Source organism: Xenopus tropicalis, chromosome 1 (genome assembly GCF_000004195.4).
Source record: "Xenopus tropicalis strain Nigerian chromosome 1, UCB_Xtro_10.0, whole genome shotgun sequence".
In the NCBI taxonomy this organism is placed as follows: Eukaryota; Metazoa; Chordata; class Amphibia; order Anura; family Pipidae; genus Xenopus; species Xenopus tropicalis.
The window spans coordinates 161,640,387-161,664,733 of NC_030677.2; the positions used below are offsets into that span (position 1 = coordinate 161,640,387).

Genomic DNA, 24,347 nt, shown 5'->3' on the forward strand with positions numbered 1-24,347 from the left:
ATAAATACGTTTGGGGCATAAATTCTTACTGGTCCTGAAAGAATAATGTCTTTTAACATCCATAGCACCAAATAATAAATTGGTCAATTACAAACATCTTTGCTGTAATTTTTAGCTTGTAAAATTTTCTACCACAATGGAAAACACAGGTAATTCTCCTCCTACCCCAAGTACATGCTAAACAGAGTAGTATCAAGAATACAAAGAAACTGCACACACAGAACATGCTTAACAATATTTTGCTAGTGGCTTATTGTTCAGTGTTTTGATTCATATTGTACTTTTGTCAGCAAACCCTATGTATGTCCATATTAAATCATGAAAATTATTACCTGTAAATTAGAGATTGCTTCAAACATCTGTAAATTGGCCTCACAAAGTTCAGATTTCAGAAGATTTTCTACAAATAAAACAAGGTATTTGGATGTGTATGTGGTAAATAAATATCCCCACCCTAGAAAACAACAAAACAATTGTATATACTGTGCATTCTAACTCACCCTTTTGAGCACACATTTGGAATTTAAGAATCTCTACAAGTGTTTTTGCTATCATTTTCTGGTCTTTTTTGCACTGGAAAATTATGAAACATTTCATTAGGAAGCAATATTGAAAATTGGAATAAACTGGAAACACTCAGAAAAGCAAAACAAATGGCAAAACAATACCTCTTCTGAACCACCAGGATTCTCCTGTAAGGCTATTCTTGCCCATAATGATAATCTTTCAATAGTTATTTCTGCATCAGCAGGAGTAAGAGACTTCAGTAAATTCAGACAATCTTCTCCCTAAGAAGTAAAATTTTCACAAAACATTTTACAGAGATTGTTTCAGATGTATTATCGGTTGATGATAAAAAACATTGTTTGGGGTTTTCAAGCATTTTGTCATGTTTTAATGATCTCCCGTACAACAATATGGCATTTACTGTGCATGCAATACACAGGGTATGCTTTTCCATCAAGCATCTCTTTGGTTAGCAAAAAATGTTAGCTTAGAATACTAATGCAAAAGCCTGAATACATTTAATAGATTTGTGTATGACTTCAAGAGAATTCGACTTTATGCCGGGAAGACGCACACCAAAATATACCGGAAAATGCTTTTAACTCATTCATTGCACCTGAGAAGGGGTTGTTCCCCAAAAACTTGTGCCACATCTTTCTAAAATAATAACTGTGCAATTAGTACAATGAGCATCACTAATGCAGACATATCAAAACCCAAGTATCAACAATCTTATAGAGCCCACATACTCAGACATGGTTGGGAGAAACTCTAGTCCCTCAGACCACTTGCAACATGAGGGAACTTCTAGTGCAGGTGGCTATATTGGGGCACATGCATGTACATTATAAGCTAGTGTCCCAGCTTGCTCATTATATGCAAGCAAGTAATGTAAGATCAGGGGACACCCTGCCTTACCTTATGTCACATTCATGTGTATTATGAGTGAGTTGGAGCACTCATTCATTATGAGCATGCCTGTGAGCTTCCTCCCGGTGCAATACTATTGTTTTAGTAGGTGTCTTAAATGACCAATGAAAACATGATAAAGCAAACAAATGGGAGGTGCGAAATGTAAAAAAAAAGTTCATTCATTTCACTATTGAACAAAAGGGACAAATGTGAAGTTCAAATAGAAAATTAAAGGGATACTGTCATGAATTTTATGTTATACATTTATGTCTAAATTACACTGTTTACATAGCAAATAATTCACTATACCATTTAAAATGTTATTATTGAACCAACGAATGTATTTTTTTCAGTTGTAATATTGGTGTGTAGGCGGCCATCTCAGTGCAATGTGCCTGAGTCTGAGCTTTCAAAAAAGCTACACACTAGAACTGCTTTTAGGTAACCTATTGTTTCTCTTGCTCCCATGTAACTGGAGGAGTCCCAAGTCGGACTTGGATTTATTACTTTTTTTTAATAAATTCTTTATTTTTTGAATTTCACCATTGAGGGAGGGGTAAAGAAAGAAGAAGAGGTGGGGTAGGGAGGGGTGCATTGTGCAATCAAAATCCTTTATTCCTAAGCTGACAGCAAGTTCTTACTACTTTGTGATATTGCCTTGGGTGGCGATCAGTTCCTTACATTATCATATATAGTTGTTAACAGGGCATGCAGTCCTGTCTATGGGTTTTAAAGTGAGGGGTGGGGTGTCATGGTATATATTGCTAGTATAGTGACCATTTCTTTATACCATTATTGATCTAGGTTGTTCAGAAACTCTATCCATGGTGACCATATTTTACGGGGATTTCTTACTTTTGAGTGCTATTCTGATATCTACTGGGAGGTGCTATCTTGCTACCTTCCCATTTTTCTCCTGATCAGCTGCTGGGGGGAAAGGGAGGGGGGCAATATCACTCCAACTTACAGCGCAGCTGTAAAGTGTGACTGAAGTTTATCAGAGCACAGGTCACATGGCTATAGCACCCTGGGAAATGAAAATATTGCTAGTCCCATTTAAAAGTTCAAAATTAATTATATAAAAAACTGTTTGCGTTTTTGGAAAACAGATTTCAATGCAAGATTCTGCTGGAGAAGCTCTATTAACTGATGCGTTTTGAAAAAAACATGTTTTCCCATGACAGTATTCCTTTAAATTTGTTTTCCCCAAATTCCTAACAGTCTGCAAAATAAGAATATTTTTTATTCAGAAAGTTTGCTCTAATTGTTAACTATGATTTTAAGGAAAATAGTATACATCTGTTTTTTTTCTTCAGGTGCTTACTAAACTATTTAACCTACTATGGAAACTTACCCTGTTCATGTAGATTAGCTGCACAATCCTAATAATATACACCTCCACAAAAGGCAGCATGTATGCTTGGAAAATCTTTAAAGCATCCTCCAAAGACGAAGGGGAATCTTGCTTAAGAATGTACTTCACTAAACTCTATAAGAAAAATATTTACATGGCTTATTTAAACTGTATTTATTGAAAAAAAAAAAATTCTGTATAGAAAGTTGCTTTTTGTTTAATTATGCATTTTTTAACATTTTTTATGCATTTCCTTTTTAAAAGAAAAGGTGTAAATGAATAGTAGTTGTGAACTAAAGATAAAAAAAAAAAAAAGTACTGAAACTAGTCAAGATATGCTTTCTCGGGAGCAGAGCTAGCCAGCAATGAGCACCAGCTCTGCAGTGCATAGAGCCAATAAGCCACAATTAGCTCAGAAGATCCACTGTGTGCAGCACATCATTGAGACCTCCTCCCTCCTGTTGTGGGATCAAAAAATCAGGGAAAAAAATTGACTGCCCCAGTAACAGCATACTTTGCACGGCACACGTGTACTGAACAGCCATTAGAGGCAGGCGCAGTCTTTGACCAGTGGTCCAAACTAAGTGATAACAACATCCAATACTGGTTCCCAGTATGGCTCCCAGTAAAGCTTATCATCTCTAAACAGGGCACTCCAATTTCTTTTACTTCACCCGAGGAAGTTAAAAAGGCATTGCGGCATTGGAACCTCCCTCAGACAGCCGACTCTCCACCAAAATCTTTTTTTAAAAAGTCCCCCAAAAAGTTAATTAAGGAATAGCACACAGCATAGCAGGACTTTTATTCCAAAAGCTTTATTATAAGAGAGACGGCCTAACATGCTATACAGATCTTTCATTTTACCGTTGAAGCTCAACCCTAATGGAGCACACACACATCTCTTCCCCCTCTTACTAGTCAGTTTCTTCCACTTGTTGACCCCCACCCCCTCATTTCCAGCGTGAGGAGCGACTGGAAAACCTTAGGGGGCAGGATTACCCAAATGGTACTTATGTAAACCTATACAAATTGGGCATCGAACCATTCAGTGGACCCCTTACATTCAGATTCATGTTTTATCTAGTTACATTATGACCCGCAGAAGATAAAATGCTATAGAATACAAGATTTGAACCGATTTTTTAAAAATTTCACAAATTTCTACAAAAACTGATCATTTTAGGAAAACATTGCAGCTTGGTAGTTTGGCATAGACAGACAGTTTTTCCTGCAATTTGGAAAGTTAGTAGTGTACTTCTGGGAATTTTTGACCTATACAAGTGAGAAATCTCCATAAAGCTATAAATATTTGGTATTTGCACATTCAGGAGACATAGAACTTCCCAAATCAGTTGTATTTATGTGCATAAAATAATTTGTTTCTGATATATGCATTTATATTATGGAAACATTTTTAGACATTTAGAAGCCTATATCTTATTACAGAAGTGAAGTGGAATTAAACAACAATGCTAGCATATTTTGAAAGCTTAGGTTGTCCATTTTCCTGGGTAAACTAATAGTCCCCCCAAAGGACCCTAAAGTGAAAGACAGCAAAATGTTTAAAAACTGTCTGGCAATAAAAGTTCCAGAAGCGCCAAACTGGCTGGCAGTGAAAGTGTTAAAAGTTTTTCCACTGCTATTATCTTTCATTACAAAGACCTGTGTAGTATAAACTTAATATGCTGCAAACAAACAAATGACCTGTACTAGTCATACCATTATCTGTTTTTCATTTGCAAGGTTAAAGCCCCTTATTCCATAACCACGCAGAAGCTTGTTCATCTCCATCAGTCTGTAACTTTCTTGCAGTAATTTGACTCTGGAAAAACAAAAAACAAACTAAAGTCATAAGCCCATAATACAATGTATTTCATTAAATACAACACTATAAAATATATATTTATTAATTTGATTTTTTTCAATTTTATCTTTTACCATTTTCCACCCTCTTATATTTCTCAGTACCAGCTCAACAAACCTGGTTGCTTATTCTGTAAGCTGCACCAAACTGATGACTATTTTCTTACATTTGTTAGTTAGCATCCCTGACTAAGTATGATTCCAGAGTTCAAAGTACACTGTATCAAATTTTACCAACTGCCTGTAACAGGCTTACATTATTGCAGAAATCACATTGCCTGCAGTTAAAGCAACACTGACACTAAAAAAACTACTCTTTAATATTTCAGCCTCATAGAGGAACATGGGGGCTCGATATGTGATGTAAAAGCTTTGGGAAAATAATTTTAAGTCAAAATTATAAATACCATGCAAAAACAATGTTATAATAGATGTAAAAAAAGGTTTAATCTCTAGACACCATTGCCCCTAAGCAAAAACCCTTGGGTAGAAAGTATAAATATGGTTATGCAGTTCTGTAACTCTTTGCTTTCTAAGCATTCACCAAGTGCAAATACATTTTTGCAGCATATAGCCAAATCAGCATTCAGAGAACTAAACCCTAAGAATGAATATGGCTTTCTATTCTTTCCTACTTCTCAATATTTTTGTTTGCATAAAATCAATAAAGAATCTTTCAAAAAAAAAAAAAAAAAAAAAAATGAATGAATATGGCTAAAAATGACATATTTACATACTGTACTTACTGCACCAGTCTAAAGTTTAAGCATCTCTGTAGCAGCAATGACCCAGGACTTTAAACTTGTCACAGTCTGCGACAGCAACATGCCCAGTGTGCTCTGAGCAGCTGTTGAGAAGCTTAGCACCAGGAGTTGCTGCAAATTATCAAGTAAAAATGATATTTTTCTGTCATATAAGCTGATGCTACAGGGCTGATTATTAAATTCGGATGCTAATTGCACTGGTTTCATAGCTGCCATGTAGTAATTATCCGTATTAATTTCTAATCAGTCTTATCTTTTGACATTTAAATTCTGTATATACAGTATATTGTGAGTCAGTCCCTAAGCTTAGTAACTGACAGCAGCACAGAGCATGTGCAGTGAATCAGCAGAAAAGATGGGGAGCTACAGAGGCATGTTTGGGGGCACAGATGGGCTTGATACAGAATCCTGAAACATGATGTACAGCATTTCTGCCCTACTTCTTTCGTTAGTTCTTTAAGTACTACCATTCTAAATCTTACAGGTCCCTTACAGGGACTTTATTTTAATTGCATCATATACTCAAAGTCATTAGACAGTGTAGGACTCACGTATAATGAGGGGCCTTGACGTGGCACGTGAGCTTACATATTTTGGCCAAAGTGTGGTACTAACACCTCATTTTTTGTAAAAATTATTTTTAAAGGCAAACTAAGCGCTGGCAAACTTTTTTTCTCTTTGTGTATAAGTAATGGCTTTTTATCGTTTATAGCAGCTGGTCAACTCCAGATTGTGGGTTAGACCGAGCGCTGGCACAATAGTGTGTTTCTAGCAGCTGGTCAACACTACAGCGTGGGTTAAACCGAGCGCTGGCGATTTCTTTCTGTAACAGTAGTGTTTCAGGTGGATTTATTTATGCAATGCACATTGAATGTTTGCTCTGTTTGAGGACTATTGCTGTGCCTACACCCGGAAGCATTGCCTGCGGGTGCAGGCACATGCAGCGTATTTCAGCCTGAAACTGCATACTCAAGCCGTTTTGGCTGAAACATGCTGTGTGTACCTCCACTTGGGCTGAAGCACTGCTTCTAGGTACAGGCACAACTTGCAGATTTTTAAAGCGTCAGGGCAGATTCTTGGCCTTCGCTTATCCACAAGCCGAGAATCTGGCCTATGTGGCACTAGCCTTAAATATGCAGCATATCTAATCTGGAGACTTTTATCTATAAGTAACTATAAATAAAACAAACACGTTTATATCTACCCAACTCTTGCTCTTATCTAAGCAACTCTGACAACATCTGCATTTAATAATGGCTCAACACCCCCATCTAAAGAAAGTTTTCCATTCCCTAATTTTCTGTAATCAAAGGGCATTCTCCTTCTTTTCTAACCAATTTTTTACTCTTATGTTAAAAAAATCTTGTCACCACTTCTTCTAGGGAATACCTCAAGGTTCGGCATGTGGTCTACTTTTTGATCTCTCTGTACATTCTTTTGGAGGTGTCATCCATGTTTTTGTTTTAATGAGTATGGTTAAACCCTATTGAAATTCATACTTCTCAACTCAACCAAAAAATGAACCAATCCATTTTCCACCTATACCTGGCCCACACTCCCTTACTTACTTACTAAAATTATGTTTATTAACTCTTTCCTGGATAATCATAGACTCTTACTTCTTCTTCCCTAATTTAATCAACATTAAGGTCACAATATAACACGTTTTGCTATGCAATATTGCCAAAGTTCTGTACATCATGGTGAACAAAGAGATCATTCCAATAATTGTGGTGAATGAGGTTGCAAAACATGTCCCCACCAAGTAAGCCATCCCAAGTCTAAAAGACTAGGATTAGCTGTATCAAGGTTTCCTACTAAATCTTTATTTAATAAAAATTACTCTTTTTATACTATTTACTTATTGTTACTTTATTCCATGCAGGTGTTTGCATATGGAAAGAATGGACTTATAGAACAATATAGAACACTTTCAGAATGTATAATTTATTTATTTATTATTAATTCTTCTTACTTCGGATGATCCATTTCCAAATGTTGTTTTACGAGCTGCTCAACTGCATCACTCCATGGCACAACAGCACCATACATTATCTGAAGCACAGCATCAAATATTAGCTGCAAAAAATGATAGTCATAATTTAATAACTTATTTGACAAAATGTTATTCTGATTGCGCAGACTAAACCCACTGTATGGCAGCTAATTCATTAAATAACAGTTTTCAGAACAAAATAGTTTTTTCTTCAAACATCTATTTTACTAAGACTACAAGTAACTTGTACCAGGTAACAAGGAATGTTTGCTGCATTAAAGATAAAAGTAGATTAGTAATATTACAAAGTTCTCCATTCTGACATCATGCAGGTTTAAAAAAAATCTTACATCTGTGTCTGACATGCAGCCAATCACTGCCATTGCTTTTGCTTCCCAGGCTGTTTCGAACAACGATGCAGAACGGGAACTGCAGCGTTCCAATAAATCCTAAATCAACAGAAAATGTTTTTTTTAATAAAGACAAAATTAAGCTGTCTCACAATAAACCTTGCCATACACAGAAACACGCAATGCAATTGCAATTTTAGCTCAAATATTACATTACACAGGAGATTATGGAGTGGTCTGGCTCAACTGATATCTAAACAGCTGCAAATAGGAATTTACCAGGAAAGGTGATTATTTTGGTCCAATTCATGGAGCCTGGAGACTAGGCCAAATTACCACAACCACTATCTTTTTGATACACAACATCATTTCCTGAAAATCTCAAAATATAGTTGCTGATAAGCACCTTTTAGAATGTATTTATAATACCTTAATATACTGAAGCAAGAGTTCTTCCTCTTGAAGGTTGTGCTGATACATGTAAGGGCGAATAACTTTTTCTAGCGTGGATGGAATAAGTTCTGGAGCCAAAACCTTATCCAACATACGGAACACAATTGTGACAGTAGTTTCCTGAAAATACACATAGAAGGATTAAAAAATGTCTATGTCCTTGTTTGTGTGCCTACACATTCATACTTCCCAACATTTGAAATATGCAAAGAGGGGCAAAAAGAAATGCCATGTGTGGCGAACATTTTTGACCACGCCCAATTTTGTGGCTATGCCCCCTAAATACCACTCCCATTTTACAAAATTTGTCAGGCTAAGTAAAGTTCGAATACAGTTTTGCTAATGATGGTGAAATAGGCCTTTAAGATGCAAGTCTCTGTTCCCCAAGAGACCTGTTTATCTTATTAGTTACAATTGTATCTAAGTGCAGGTGTTCAGTATTCTGGGCTCTCTCCCAAAAGCCTACTTATCTAATTAAGTTGAGGAACTTTGGAGATCAAAGGGAAATTAGGGGGCTTTTTAAGAAGATTCTGGGACTGCTGACTGAGCTGTTAAAATCATGACTGTCCTGCAAAAAAAGGGACAGCTGAGAGGTATACACATTATATATGTCAAGATGACATTTTACCTTTTCAAAGTCTGAAAGCGCAAGTTTACAGTTATACTTCCTGTATAATTCAACTAACTCCTGAAGATTAGTCACCAGCTTCATAAGCTTTTGCACTTCTTCACAATCACCATCTTCCTTCTAGAGAACACAACAAACAGCATTTACATATAGTACTGGTTTCAACGTTTGGCAAATTTGGTAGGTATAATTTGAGTTGCTATTTTATAAAAGAAACATAACTGTATTTATAAACATTTTGACTATGCGAGCCATGATGTACAGTGGAAATTCTAAGCATGTCTTCTTCACAATACTGTAGATGATTACCATTATACACAGTTATTCTCACCAATGGGATCCAAAGCCAAGATGAGGCTAAACCAAGTTCTCCTGGATTCTTGGAAACAAAATATACTTCTGCCATTTCATATCCATTTTCTGGCCAGTCAGCCTATCAAAATTAAACATTGTTCATGTACATGTCATTTTAATAAGAATACAACAAACTAATACTGTATGTATTCATTCAAATACCAAGCTATATTTATGAATGATATAGGTAGGTGAAGGCATTATTTGCATTAAAGATAATGTAAAGCAATATATATTTACTGTGCTAGTGACCACTGCCCCTTTAAACCAAGAATATTCAGACTATTTAATGTCAAAGTTCCCTTTCTGGACCAACTTTTGCTCCCCTCATCTCTTTAGTTTATTTCAAGAATGCAGATGAAAATAAAATATTTTCTGACAATCTATTGTTATGTGCACAAAGAGCAGGTTTATATTGGATGTTTTCTATGGATTACTTAAGTATGATGTGTATAAATTAACTTGTATCTTTTTAAAAGATCATGGCACTTTTGCAGTTGTGTTACTTGGCCATCTTAAAAATGGCAAAATGTAAAAAAAAAGCTTCAGTTAGATAAACTTAATTGGGTCAAAGATGAATAAAAAAGTAAAAATAAAGATAGATATAATGAATATGCTAAAGTCTGATCTAGTCAAATCTAATTACAAAAATATTTATCAGCAAGTAGTAGCTGTTGTCACCAAGTATTCCTATAACTTTGATTTTTGCATAAAATAATTATTAATTTTGTTTGGTAACTTCTTACTGCTGGCTACTGTCATCTCTGTTAATATATACGTTTTTTTCTGGTTGCTGTGACATAATTTTAGTGGCAAATAGAGTGTAGTAAATAAGTAAAGTAGTAAAGGTATATGTGTTCGTAAATATATTGACATACATTTTTACACACCTTCAGATTAGAAAAAATCTCTTATGAAGACCTTTGCTTGCCCTAACAATTGAAAACCATTTAGAAGATACACATGCAACATAATTAATCGGAGCAGATGGTTTTTTCAAATGAGACTGTGTTTAGTCCAATAAACTATAATCAGCAGCAAACCTTTACCTAATTTTCAACAAACTGATAAAACAATAAAACTTTACTTAATTCTCAGCAAACATTTTTCGATTATGACTTGCTGTCCTAGCCTTAAAAACCTAACCAAATGCTCCGAAGAGCATTTATTAATGCCTTATTAACAAAATCAGAGTATTCTCTTACTTTTAAAGCAGTAGTTTACCTTAAAATTAACTGTGATATAGATGGTAGCATTCTTAGGTAATTGTTTTATTCTAAATAGATTTTTTTTTTAATTCTAAATAGAGTTTTTTGCCTTTCTAGCATGCTTCTCTCTAAATCGATGCTTGCATCAGCAATGACAAGAAACTGCTAAATAAATTCATATTGAGGCTGGGATTTTTACTACATTGTATCAAGTTCCTATCTTCCTTTTTTTGTCCTTTCCTATTCATTTAGTCTCTCATTCAAACCACTGTCTGGTTCAGTAACTAGGACATTAAAAACCAGACAATATTTCAAATTCCAAAATGGAGAATTGCAAAAGAAAGAGTAATAAAATGAAAAAAACAATAAGAAAAAAACACATAGACCATTTACAAACTGTCTTAAAATATCACTGTCTAGAAAACTATACTAAAAGGAAATTCTAAGGTAAATTAATAGAATACATTGATTTTATTTATTAAAGTATGTAATATATAATGGCTATGCCACATTTACTGCTTGATTACCTTGTCAGTCAGCTCTAGGCCTCGTGCTCTGTGCTCTAACCATTTTGCGATGATCCTCTGCATTAAGTAAAGCAAAAACAAAAAAAAAAACAACTATGTTAATAAAGTGGTGGACTTATTGAAAACATACAAACAAAAACCACAATATATTTGAAGGTAAATTATTTTATTGTAATATGCACCTGTCCTTTTGGAACAATCCTTCTTACAAAGGGAATCAAGATGTTTTTGAACCATGGACACAAATCATGTGAAGGTATATTTGCAGGAATTGCATTAAGGAGGATCTCCAGCATTTTTTCATCAAATTTACTTTCAAACTCTCCCTAAAAGCAAGAATAAAATACAGTGAAAAGTATGTAAATGAAAAATATAGAAAAAAAAATATAGACTGCTTAACAGTGGTAATGTCTAACTTGCTATCCTCCAGCAAATTGTTGAAATACATCTTTGGCTCATGCCACACAGGGCTGATATTCGATCTGCAGAAAAATGGAGGCTGAGAATTAAGCCCCTATACTGGCATCAGCCGTATTTTTGCCTGCAACTGCCAGCCCCCTGTGGCCTTACGGTATGCCAGAGATAATTTAGATGTGATTCTTAGAGCTAAAGATAAACTGGTGGAAAAGCTACAGGTTGGACATCCCCAAAAAAATTTCCATCCAGCACTTCTGGATTTGTGTGCATTTCAATAGAAATCATATTTCATCTAAGATTATACAAAAGTAAACTTCCTGTATTTTAGAGGAATAAAACAAAGTGACCAACCTGATGTCTCAGCCAAAGATACTGAGCACAAGGCAGATTCATTTCTTCTAAATGAAAAAGGATGTCTTTTAGAATCTCTTCGTTGTTTAAAAACTCTGTCCAGGCAATACCACTAAAGTAGTAAAAAAAAATAGAATTGTTAGTTTGTTACGTGTAATCTAAAAGAAAATAAACAAACCTGGATTTTTACGTTACAGATCTACAACTACGAACCTGAATTTATCTGGTCCGAAGGCACCATAAAAAGTAGTAAGTCTTGCCTGGGCTCTTAGCACCTGCATAATGTTAAAGTTTTTCAATTATTTTTACAAATTATTTAACAAAAAAAAAAACAAAAACTCGGAGAAGCAGCTAAGTGGCCCTCGATAATTGAACGCCATGCTCCATAATGTTTTATTTAAGAAAACACTTGTTTTATACCGGATTTCCTTTATCTGCATATTGAAAAATAGTTTTAGTGATTTCCCAAAATAGCAATACACAAAAAAAGACAGACAGATATAGCAAATTAATCAGTACAAACCAAATGACAGTTATCAAATTAAATCCACGTAGGTAGCCAAAAGCTTAAATTTTAAATATTTCAAAATATATTTTATTATTTTTATTAGCCTTAAGGAATGCAGGTCCAAATTATGGCAAGACACCTAATGTGGAAAAACCCAGGTTCCAAGCATACTAAAAAGGTCCCATTCCTGTACAATTGTAATGCAGAGTGCCATAAATGAGAATTGTTTTAAGCATATTTTTCTTAAGCAATGTGTTAAAACACTGTAAAAAAGATGCTTACATCAGTAATAGACACCTGAATGTCATCTGACGATGCTGGGAGCATTTTATCCTCCTTCCTCTGAATCTGAAAAAAAATGCAAAATTGAATTGGGACTTTGAAAAAAGAAGCATTCATATGACAGAAAAAGGTTCAAAGAAGATACAAATGGTAACACGCATAATTTATAAGTATGACTTACCATAATTTTTAAAACAGGTAAAAATACACAGCATAGCTTATTCTTTCCAGGGAGCCATAATTATCTGTATATTTTATAAAATAAATTCCAATGTAACATTGCAATCCGGTGGTCAAACTGCAATGCACTATGCTAGAAAGATTGATATTGCTTCAAAACATCATTACAGTATAATGGCAACTTCCAAGAATGCGAGTGCCTTTGTTATACTCATTAAAGTGTATTCACTGTATGCAGTATTGATAACTGATCAGTATAAATTATTATTTAATGAATTTAAGATTAAGACCTCAATTTGGTCCTATGGACAATCTTCCCCATTCTGTAAATGCACATCGAGAAAGCCCTGCATAGGTTTTTATTTTTGAATAAAACACATACAATATAGGCATATTTTATTCTGCACAGGGTATGTTTTATTTACATAACTGTACCAAATATGTGTGGCAGTGGTTAAAAGCTGATAGAAGAAAAGTCTTTGAGAATGATTTATAATGAAAAAAGTAAGGTTTTCAAAGTCAAGAAAATCTTTAAATAATAGGGGAAATTGCACAAAACAAATGTAAAGCATAAAAATAAATATAAAACTAAATGCAAACATATATTCTATCACTATAAATTTAATAAGACAGTAAAAACACTCGAAAATTAACCAGTCCCTCTTTCTAAATTGTCAAGTATGAAGTCTTGCTCTTAATCTCTTCTCTATCAATAAATCTGTAAAACATAAGTATGGCCACAAAGAGAACAATGTTCTCTTTTACAAAGATCAAATCGTTGATAAAAAGAAAATGGAGTCAGGAGGTATTTGATAGATTTTGTGATGCCGTTTAGCTGATTTTAAATATACTGCCAGACCATCTAGGCAAGTATTTATGCATGAGTATTGTTAACACAGGCCATCTTGTGATCTGTCCAAACAGAAAATTTAAGATGTTCATATATGTTTAGATTTAGTTGTCTTTCGACAAACGTTTGGATATTAATCGTACGTTTTAATGCAACTAACATTCAGATTAAAATTGTAGGATTAAAGTCCTAAAAATAACAAATCTGACAATGCTGTGGCTATTAATAATTGCCTGAAAACAGTCATACGAAAGTTATGTCTCAGAAATACATTGTAGGTCACCCATGGATATCGTCAGAAAGACAATACATGCAACAGATATTATCATTATGTGACAGAAGTTTGCCAATCTGTCTGACCGACTAAAAGATTGAGCGCCACACCATGAAAATTGCCAGGGTGATCATTCAGAGCCCACACATGGTCTGAAAATCGTATAAAAATTTTTTTGATTATATCAGTGTATGGTATAATCTACCTATGCACCTGGCAACATAGATGAGCCCCAGCATATTTACAGTATATTTTACACATTATTAGGACCAGTAATATGACATGTTGTATAAATAATAAAAACAAATACACACAACTAAGTAAAAAAAAAAAATTCACTTACTCTTGCCTTTGCATAATTTAACATATCCAGAGTAGTATCATATGTTGGCCAAGGGGCATTGATGCAATACTCAATGACAAAATTATCATCCTGTGCGCAGAAAGAGAGTATCTGTTATGGTAAGTGTCAAAATATATTCTACCCCACCTTATTTACACTTATTATACCTTAATTTTTTGGAGATTCCCTTTTGCTTCATCAACCAGCTCCTGCCAAATGATTTGTCCATAGCTTCCAATTGATGCTGAAGCCAATTTCTCTAATACAATATTCAGCTTTACTTTATAAACAAGCTGTGTAAAGGGTAATACAAAAATGTAAAGGAAAACGACTTATTATTAAAATGAAAACAACTTTGGGATCTCCTACCTAAAAACCAAGTATAGAGAAAAGTCATTTTGGTGGCAAAAAAATCTTATTGGGTTTATTTCATGTTTCAATGTTTTAAATGTCACAAGGTGACAAACGTTACAGAAAAAACCCAGGTCCCAAAAATTCCAGATAAAAGATCCCATACCTGTAGTAATTAAAAAAACACATACAAATGTGCTTGTCTATGCTATAGTAATATACTAAAAAACAGAGGTCAGAGTGATTGTATATGCAGCTTTGAACCCTCTTCTCCGAAGGACACAAAAGAAGATAGCGTTAGTTAGAGTTGCAAAGTAACTGGAGGTGGGCAGGTATGGTGCAGAATGTTAGCACAGGGGAGAGGTAGCTTGAGGCATAACATGCTGGCCACTCACACACACTCTAATCCAGTCTTTTGACCTTACTACTGAACATGGTGTACATAATGGCCAAAAATTCACCAGAACAAACCAAAAGGCACATATATTAAATAATTGTGTGCTTTTATACATCTATCTCCATGTGCATGCATTGCAACAACTGGATAAACATCAACAGCTTCTATCACACAGGAATGCAATATTCTAGGTGATAAACTCATGTTTATAAAATTATAGCAGCACAAAATGTTGGGGATGATATGCCTTTTTTCAGGTAGATTGTGTAGAATTTTTGGCCCTTCTTCAGCTTGTAAATGTAGAAAATGTTATCAATTGAAACACTTGATAAGAGTGTGTGCTCCCATGGTTTGCTGATCATATGCATATACTTAAATAATCACCTGTAAATAACAAAATGTCTAGTGGACAGCCCACTGTACACTGTTGAAGCCATACAATAATGATCTTGAGGGGTTAGCTGCACTGCCTCTGTGCATTTATGTGGTAAAAAAATAATAATTTAACAAGGTTTTCTTACTTCAACATCCAATCCAAACTGAATAGCAAAATTCTCAGCTTCTTCAAACTTATGTTTGTGAAGTAAACGACTTAACCTGGGTAAAGTAACCAAACGAAAAATGTTAAAATAATCACATTTGAAACATGTCACTAAAAATAATTTTGAAATTAAACGTTAGCACCTGTTTTCAGGCAAGGCTTCTGTTAAGCATCTCAAGGCAAGGACAGACACTGTGCATTCAGGAGTCCTAAAAATACAATAAAAATTTGTGTGTGTGTGTGTGTATATATATATATATATATATATATATATATATATATATATATATATATATATACATATATATATATATATATACATACATACATACATACAGTATATATTGTGTATATATTAAAAAACCAAAAGCATCAGCAATGCTGACTCAAATATAAGTGGTAGGGAACATACCTTTCATGGCTGTCATAAATTCCTTCTAGAAGATATATTGTATCCTAATAAATGAAAGAACAAAAATGCAGCTGAATAATTTTAAAATTATATTTTTTTATCCACCTTTATTTACATTCTAACTTGCTTTACATCTAAGGGCAATGTCCCACAGTGCGATTTGTAGCCGCCGTTTTGTTGTGTGTACAAAACGCAAGAAAATATTCTGCCATAGACAATACTTGAAATTAAAAAACTCAGTAGGCAATACAGGCTAAAACAATTGCAGAAAAATTGCATAATCGCTCAAAAATGCATACTAAGCATATAAGACAGCTGAAAAGAGTTAATACTATTTATAAAGTAGACTAGTCAATTGGAAAAGAGCTGCCATTCTAGATGAGGAGAAGATTAGACCGTGTTTAAATGGAACGAGGAATGTGTGCATAAAGCTAATGTAACAAAGGTATAGTGATTGTGGGAGAAAAAGGTTCCACTATTTCACACAGACAAGCTGACAATGGGATTGGGTGAAGTGTTAAAGGAACAGTAACACCAAAAAATGAAAGTGTTTTAAAGTAATTAAAATATAATCTGCTGTTGCCCTGCACTGGTAAAAGTTGTGTGTTTGCTACAGTAACTCTACTATAGTTTATATAAATAAGCTACTGTGTAGCCATGGGGGCAGCCATTAAAGTTGGAAAAAAGGAGAAAAGGCACAGGTTACATAGCAGATAACAGATGACCTCTCTAGAATACAATAATGTTTATCTGTTATCTCCTATGTGCCTGTGCCTTTTCTCCTTTGAATGGCTGCCCCCGTGGCTAAACAGCAGCTTTGTTTATATAAATTTCTGAGGCAAACACACCAATTGTACCAGTGCTGGGCAGCAGTATATTTTATTCTTATTACTTTTATACACTTTCATTTTTTGGTGTTACTGTTCCTTTAACTGTAAACGGAAGGGAAAAGACAGTGTAGAAAAGTTAATACTCTTACAATGGGATGATTCAGAGTCCTCTGCCGTGCCACTCAGCACTGGCTTCCCCTACCATCCAGGATAAAATTCAAACTAATGACTCTCACATTCAAAGCAGTCCATAACTCTGCCCCACCCCACATCTCTGAACTTCATCAAACCTGTTTGTTACGCTCCTCTACTGACTGCTCCTCAACTCCTCTCTCATTCCCTCCTCACACACTCGCATTCACAAGGGCTGCCCCCCTTCTCTGGAATTCGCTCCCACAATCTGTCAGACTTTCTCCCAATCTCTCTGCCTTCAAGAGATCTCTAAAAACACATTTATTTAGAGAAGCTTAGCCTAATCTAGTTTAAAATAACCTCAGTGTGCTGCTAAAAGCAATACCCTGTGCCACACCTCTCACAATGGTCATGCCCATTCCCATACCTTGTGTCTCAACCGTTTCTCCTTGTAGATTGTAAGCTCTTTTGGGCAGGACTCTCTTCACCTCTTTTATCGGTTATTAATTGCTTTATATGTTACTCTGTATGTCCAATGTATGAAACCCACTAATTGTACAGCGCTGTGGAATAAGTTGGCGCTTTATAAAAAGATTTTAATAATAATAATAAAAGGGATGCAACATATGTTGCATATAGCATTCCAGAAGTTGACACTCTATTAACTATAGGGTCTTTCGTTTCAATTTACTTTTTTGTCTTCCCATTTTAATCCCTTCACAGTCATACAATTTTCCACTTATGTACCCAAGTTCATTCTTAAAATTCTGTGGTGTATCATTTTCCATGTTCATCACGCACATTCAATACCAGGGTTAATTACAACGTTTTTGTGTCCTTAAGGGTCAGTGAATAACTGTAAGGTTAAATTAACAAAACATTTAATCAGAATGCAGTAACTGCACTATGTACAGTAAACCTCTCATACATACCATGTTTATCCCAGTTTGCACAAGTGTAGACACATCAGACACTTCAATGGAATACAAATGATTCATGGCAGGCAACGAGTAAACTGTTAAATTTCTCATCTGAGGATGGTTGAAAAACAAATTAACAGTACTAATAAAAAATAAAAAAAAAAGGATCTTTGAAAACCCCCCATAACATTTAAAACACAGTAAAATAATAACCAAGCAATTTATAACAAATGTATAGTCAGAACAGCTGAACTACTAAAACCTTGCTAGTCAGAAGGTTTGCAAATATAGAATGCTCATCAGAATTGCAAAACCTACCTGTTTGGTATTTGGAGCGGTTAATGCTATAAGTTTAAGGTTTGCATCTCTTTGCCTGCAAATAAATAATTTACTTGTAATACATAAAGTTGTAAGCCATTTCAAGTCAACACACAATAAACAATAAATATTTGGGTCAGTTCTTCAATACCAATCTATACTGTGACATTGTGCGAGTCTCTAATTTTATGAAGACTGCTCCAACAATGAAATGTGAATTATTTATGACTAGGCTTTTATGAGAAAAGTGAAGGCAGGTTTATTAACATTCAGATTTTCATGATTTTATAGGTTTTTGAAAGCACGACTAAACTTATTTACCTTAAAACCACCATTGTTTAGTCATTTATTAAAAGATCCAAATTAAAAAAACAAGAATGTATTAAAAGGAGTAACAAAAATGAAAAGGACATTTTATTTTTACATTTTTCCATGTGGACTTGTAAATGAAAAAATGATAAATAAAAAAAAACTACCTAAAACCCTGAATTAAATAAATATTGTTACAGTTTGCCTAGGACAGATCCCATTGACAGCTTTTAGATTAGTGTTTGTCGTGGGTTTTACGCATAAAATCACAAAAAAGTTGTCATTTTTTTACATGAAAAAATGTAAGTTTTAGTGCAAAAACAAATTGGGAGTATGTGCCACCCTTGGTTTTCAGATGCTGTCCAGGAATCTTTGAACCCTCTGCTAAACTGATAAGAACTCCCTGTGTTCCTGCCTTCACCAGTGCTCTGCTCAAGACCCTTGGATTCTCTACTTTTCTGGAAAAGAAAGGGCACATAGGGTGTTTTGCTGCCTGTGCAATTTTATCACTGACAGCTGGACAACAAAACACTTATAAATACACCTCAAAGACAACCATGGCAATGGCTCTGTCCCTGCAGGTGCAATCACAGTATAGGTGATTATCATATCTCACTGCTGTTTTTTAAACAAAAATCACTTAACTTATTATGCATTGGCAGGATCCAGCTGATTACCACAAAACTGTATGAAGACTTTTGCCATCCACCAAATCAAGCTTATTTTCCTGTGCTGCTTGAAGCTTTTTATCTTACCCTGTTACTAATATATTCAATTTCTACTCCCCCTGCAATCAATTCTTTCAGCAAAAATGAACCTTTCTATTCACATAGTGCACAGTAATAAATGGTAAAATTGTTCCTTCTTAAGGGAGGTCCCTTAAGAAGGAACAATTTTACCATTTATTACTGTGCACTATGTGAATAGAAAGGTTCACATAGTGCACAGTATGGGCACATAAGTATGCATTACCGTAAGGTGGTTTCTGATGTCTTCCGCCACATGGGAGGGCAGAAGTTAATGGAGCCCATTATTTTCTAAGTATATTGTACACAAGGGGCATCGAAAAGCAATCACACAGGAAATCATACTAAAATGCCCATTTGTAAGCACTCTAAAACTGCTAAAGCCTGTAAGTAAAATTTATGCCCCTGCACCTACCCCCATGTAAAAGATGAATGTCCCTGTTGTGTCATTCATGTAAAATCAATAGACAAGGCCCACATTTTGAATCAGACTTTACTAAGCTTATTTGTAAAATTACTCTATTAACTCTATTAACAATTACAAAACAACATTTTTGTTTACATTATCCCTATAACAGAATGTCACAATAGCTTACCGGGATACAGAAGATGAAGAATCTCCTTCTGTTGTAAGAAGAAAATCTGATATTCGACATGATGTCCAATCCCATACCATTACAAATGTGTAAACATCCCAAATACTCAATATATCCTTCAAAAATAGGTAGAGTAATTTAAAGTTTAGCAAATGAGTTTAAATTTTTCACTATCCAGACTGGCATGATGAATAACTCAAAAACAAGACACTTACATCGTCATCCAACACAAACAGCAGATTGTTTAAAACCTGGAACTTCTTTGCACCTTAAAAAGAAATAATTAATAACAAGGTGATCATGTACCTATATTTGACGTAAGCCAAATAGTTACTAAAAATACGTTGATCTGCCCATTTTTAATTATGGCTTAGTTCCCCAACCTTTTATACCTGTGAGCAACATTCAAATGAAAAAAGTGTTGGTGAGCAACACAAGCATTTAAAGGTTCCTGGTGGTGCCAATAAGAGCTATAATTGATTGGCTATTTAATTGCTCTGTGGACTGGCAGCCTACAGGAGGTTCTGTTTGGCATTATACTAGGTTTTTATGCAACCAGGAATTAAAAAATGAGCACCTATTTGAGGCCACTGGGAGCAACATCCAAGGGGTTGGTGAGCAACATGTTGCTCACGAGCCACTGGCTGGGGATCACTGCTGGTAGCCTTGTGGCGTAGTGGAGTCCTGAGTTCAATCCCAGTCTGGGCACATCTGCATGGAGTTTGCATGTTCTTCCCACGTCTGCATGGGTTTCCTCCCACAATTCAAAAATATACAGGCAGGTAAAATTGTGCATAATGTGTGTGAATGCCAGAACCTTAGATTGTAGGCTCCTCTGGGACAGGGACTGATATGAATGCTGTATATTCACTGTAAGACTGATGGCCCATGGAGCTACGATAGATATCTGCTTGGGCAACAAACTGCTCCGAAATGCCTTTCCACCAGCAACAATAGGTCAACAGTCACTGGCTGAAAGGCCAGCTTTGGCTTTCTGAAGATGCAGTTTTTCTGCAGGAGGGAACCTGTGTGTGAATTCAAAAAGCCGAAGTGATGTGTAGGCCTTTCCATCGGCGATTCCTATTGTTGCAGGTGGAAAGGTATTTCGGAGCGGTTAGTTGCCCGTCGTAGCAGAGATCTATTGGAGGTGACTATCTCGTTTCTGCGGGCCATCAGCCTATAGGAAATGACTGCACTATATTAATAACAAAACGTAATCATAACCGAATCTGTACTTTCTATTTTCTGTTACATTTTACCTTTTATCATGCTTGAATCAGCAAGACCTTGTAGAGCTATGTGCTTTTTTATAGGATCCATTTTCCATTTGGAGAGAACATAATCCCCTTTACCCTAGAGTGGAGAGAAATACAGCAGAATGATGACATTTAATCATTTTTACACAGACAGATTAGTTGAGTGAAACATCTAATAAAAACAATTAAAAGATCTGCAATAAGCTAACAAAAACTTGTCATTCCAAAGGAACAAAAGGAAAACTAAACTACTGTTCAACACTAGCTGAGTATGTGCACTAAAAGGCTCTGAACAAGGAGATCTAATACCATGTTTTAACTATAAACCTGTTGCTCAGACACCCCAGCCTCAATCAACTGACTGCAAAAATGAGACCCCCAGGAACGGCCCTGCTCCCCCATACTTGAAATAAAGCACAGCTGTGAAGCCTTCATTTCTAACATCACTTCCCTACATGTTCCAGGCAGACTGCTAAACAGGACCATGCAATTTGGAACCTGGCCTGGTTTTTGCGTCCAATGCGCATACTCCTGGTTTGCAATCACTACAGAGGGCCAGAGCCAGCAAATTTAGCTGTCAGACATGGCAGCTGCTAAGATCGCTGCACAGATCTATTTTAACTGGAGGGGCCTCATTGGTGCAAGTAGGTAGAGGGCGGAATATCTGTAACAGACACAGAGACAATGGCCCTGGGATCCAAGGACCAAGTGGGAAACAGGGGTTTTGGGGAGACATGATTTGAAGTACATTTGATAAATCGCTATTACTTTTAAGTAATACTTATCAATTTACATAACAACTGAATGCATTTTTAAAAAAATACATTTTAAACACATAGGGGCTGATCCTACTAATCCACGAACGGTCCCGAAGGCGTCCGAATTTTTTCGTAATGATCGGTATTTTGCGATTTTTTCAGAAATTGTTGCGACTTTTTCGTAGCCATTACGACTGTTTCGCAAAATGTTGCGACTTTTTCGTAGCGCTACGACTTGCGCGAATTGTCTCAACTTTTTCGTAGCCTTCGCACCGAGTACGAAAGTTTCGGATTCATTCAAGCTTCAGTATCGTGACTTTTCTTGGGCCAGGTTGGAGCTGCAGAGTGCCATTGAGTCCTATGGGAGGCTTCCAAAATCATGCTAAGTCTGAAAGTTTTGCCCGCAGTTTACGAGCGCTCAATACGGAAAAGTCGCGACAAGATACAAGCAAATCGTAATGGCTACGAAAAAGTCGCGACAATTCACGCAAGTCGTAATGGTTACGAAAAAGTCGCAACAATTTATGAAAAGTCGTAACGGCGACGAAAAAATCGCAAAAAATACAAAAAAGTTGCAAAATGTTCGTTTTCCAATCGGAATTTTTCCAATTCGGATTCGGATTTGTGGGTTGGTAAATCAGCCCCTTAAATTGTATAGTATTACACATGGTTTTTAACTGTAGTTTTTCTGTCAAATGATAAATGATAATATCCTTTTAGCCCAGCCAGTAAATGACCAAACGTTATTTATCTATAGTGTCATTTATTATCAGTAAAATAAGAAATATAATATATGCCAATATTTAAACTTTTTTACCCCTATGATAAGATGAATGTCACTCATTAGATCGCCAATCACCAAATTTAAACAGCCACTGGTGTGATACTGCTCTGTTGATATAAAGCAGGTCTTGATTTTCCTTTCCAACTATAACATAAAAAATATGTTAGCAAGTTATGCAAAAGATTTATATAAACTTAATTAATGCAATATATTAGCCAATAATTGAAGAAGTTATTTTAACCTGCCCTCTGAAAAATGAATTCTAAAATAGAAAAAAATAATAATTATTCCTATTTTTTCCTATTATTAATTTGTAAAATGTATTTAATACAGAAGTCTTTTTTTGAAAGGGGATCTGCCATCTAAGAAATAACGCTACATTCTTTTCCATCATGTTAGTTAACATAACATTTTCTTACTATATAAATTATTTAAATCTTGTTTCATTCAGTCTCAAAATTCATAATCACAGCAAGCAGGCAGGCTTTGTATGACACCAAAATCTAGTATATGCACCAGAATGGGGGCCCTAATGACCATGCTGATGCACGGGATACACAATTAAAGACAGTAAGGAGGGAGAGGAAGTATAAGGAGTGCAGTGACATCTAGGAAGTGCTAAATGGAAAGTAAAGGTAAAGTTCAGATTTTTAAATACATTTATAACAGGTATGTTTTAATAAAAAAAAATTTGGGTTCACTGTTGAATTTGCAAAGGACTTTTATTATACACACTATTATACACAGTCACCACATGTGTGGTGACTGGTCCCATTTAATACCATTTTTATATTGCCTATGGTGTCTGGAGTTACCTATTATCTAAAACTTAAGTAAATCCCACAAAATGTATTGTTTAATTTAATAATTGCTCGCAAACCTTTTGGATGTTGCTTCCAGTGGCCTTAAAGCAGGTGCTTATTTTTAAATTTCTGGTTAGGAGGCAAGCTTTGACTGCATAAAACCCAGTGTAATTACCAAAGAAAGCCTTCTGTGGGCGTCCAGGGGCTATAAAAAAAAGCCAATAATAGCTCTCATTCACACCTTCAGGAACTTTTTTCATGCTTGTGTTGCTGACCAAAACTTTTTCCATTTGAATGTGGCTCACAGGTATAAAAGGTTAGGGATACCTGGCTTAATGGAACTTAACACACATGCATGACTTTAATATGAAGGTGTCTGTATGGTACAGTCATATATTTCATCCCAATGAGTACAAGACACACACACACAAAAAAAAGCCTTGCATTAAAGAGGAGAGAAAGTTGTACTTGCATATTTCTGGGCTTATTTTGTGGAAGAGGCATGGTTGTATAATTACATGTAATTCTGAATACACACAAGGATGCATTGGGAAAAATAGGTTTTGTACTTCCCACTTGATTGTTGGCAGGAATAAAGTACAGGGTTAGACTTTGTGAGATGAGTGTATAATAAAGGTTTTTCTCTTTTTGTTTTTGTAATGGCCTGCTTTTGGATTACCTGAGTGCCTTTTTTTCTCTTTTTTTTTGATGTTTAACGGTTTGTTCATTCCCTTGAGCTGATTTTTTTCCATGATTCAAATTTTTTTTTTACAAAAACTAACATATTCAAATTATAGTTTAAAAAACCTTGAATCATTGGTATTTATGAAGCAAAACAAAAATGTATTTGGTATTTAAAAGCTTGTAGTTTCATGTAAAATTCAACGGAAGTTGTCCTTGGCAAAATTCAAGCCATTTTTTAATTCACTGCTGTAAATTCACAAATTCAAGGTATTTAAATTTTTTTCCCACAATTTTATTCAATCCCGTTTTTATATTTGGATTTTTTATTAAATAACCAAACATTCAAGTTTTTTCAAATTGTCAGTTTATTTGAAGTAGAAAGAAACTTT

General features: G+C 35.1%; 1 protein-coding gene across 1 annotated transcript in view; it reads right to left on the bottom strand.

Moving 5' to 3' along the window:
- The window catches only part of kntc1 (kinetochore associated 1), a 95,544-nt gene that overhangs the window by 45,135 nt on the left and 26,062 nt on the right, over positions 1-24,347 (bottom strand). The window contains exons 8-33 of the mRNA XM_012969013.3: positions 22,505-22,615; positions 20,933-21,026; positions 19,889-19,941; positions 19,674-19,789; positions 18,023-18,077; positions 17,717-17,815; positions 15,823-15,866; positions 15,554-15,619; positions 15,391-15,466; positions 14,289-14,414; positions 14,122-14,211; positions 12,475-12,540; positions 11,898-11,959; positions 11,685-11,796; positions 11,099-11,242; positions 10,917-10,973; positions 9,159-9,260; positions 8,828-8,947; positions 8,176-8,319; positions 7,747-7,845; positions 7,376-7,479; positions 4,493-4,595; positions 2,774-2,908; positions 669-788; positions 501-573; positions 333-400 (exon numbers count right to left, since the gene is read on the bottom strand). Coding sequence (XP_012824467.2) covers positions 333-400; positions 501-573; positions 669-788; positions 2,774-2,908; positions 4,493-4,595; positions 7,376-7,479; positions 7,747-7,845; positions 8,176-8,319; positions 8,828-8,947; positions 9,159-9,260; positions 10,917-10,973; positions 11,099-11,242; positions 11,685-11,796; positions 11,898-11,959; positions 12,475-12,540; positions 14,122-14,211; positions 14,289-14,414; positions 15,391-15,466; positions 15,554-15,619; positions 15,823-15,866; positions 17,717-17,815; positions 18,023-18,077; positions 19,674-19,789; positions 19,889-19,941; positions 20,933-21,026; positions 22,505-22,615 — 2,439 coding nt within the window. The remainder of the gene's footprint in view (positions 1-332; positions 401-500; positions 574-668; positions 789-2,773; positions 2,909-4,492; positions 4,596-7,375; positions 7,480-7,746; positions 7,846-8,175; positions 8,320-8,827; positions 8,948-9,158; positions 9,261-10,916; positions 10,974-11,098; positions 11,243-11,684; positions 11,797-11,897; positions 11,960-12,474; positions 12,541-14,121; positions 14,212-14,288; positions 14,415-15,390; positions 15,467-15,553; positions 15,620-15,822; positions 15,867-17,716; positions 17,816-18,022; positions 18,078-19,673; positions 19,790-19,888; positions 19,942-20,932; positions 21,027-22,504; positions 22,616-24,347) is intronic.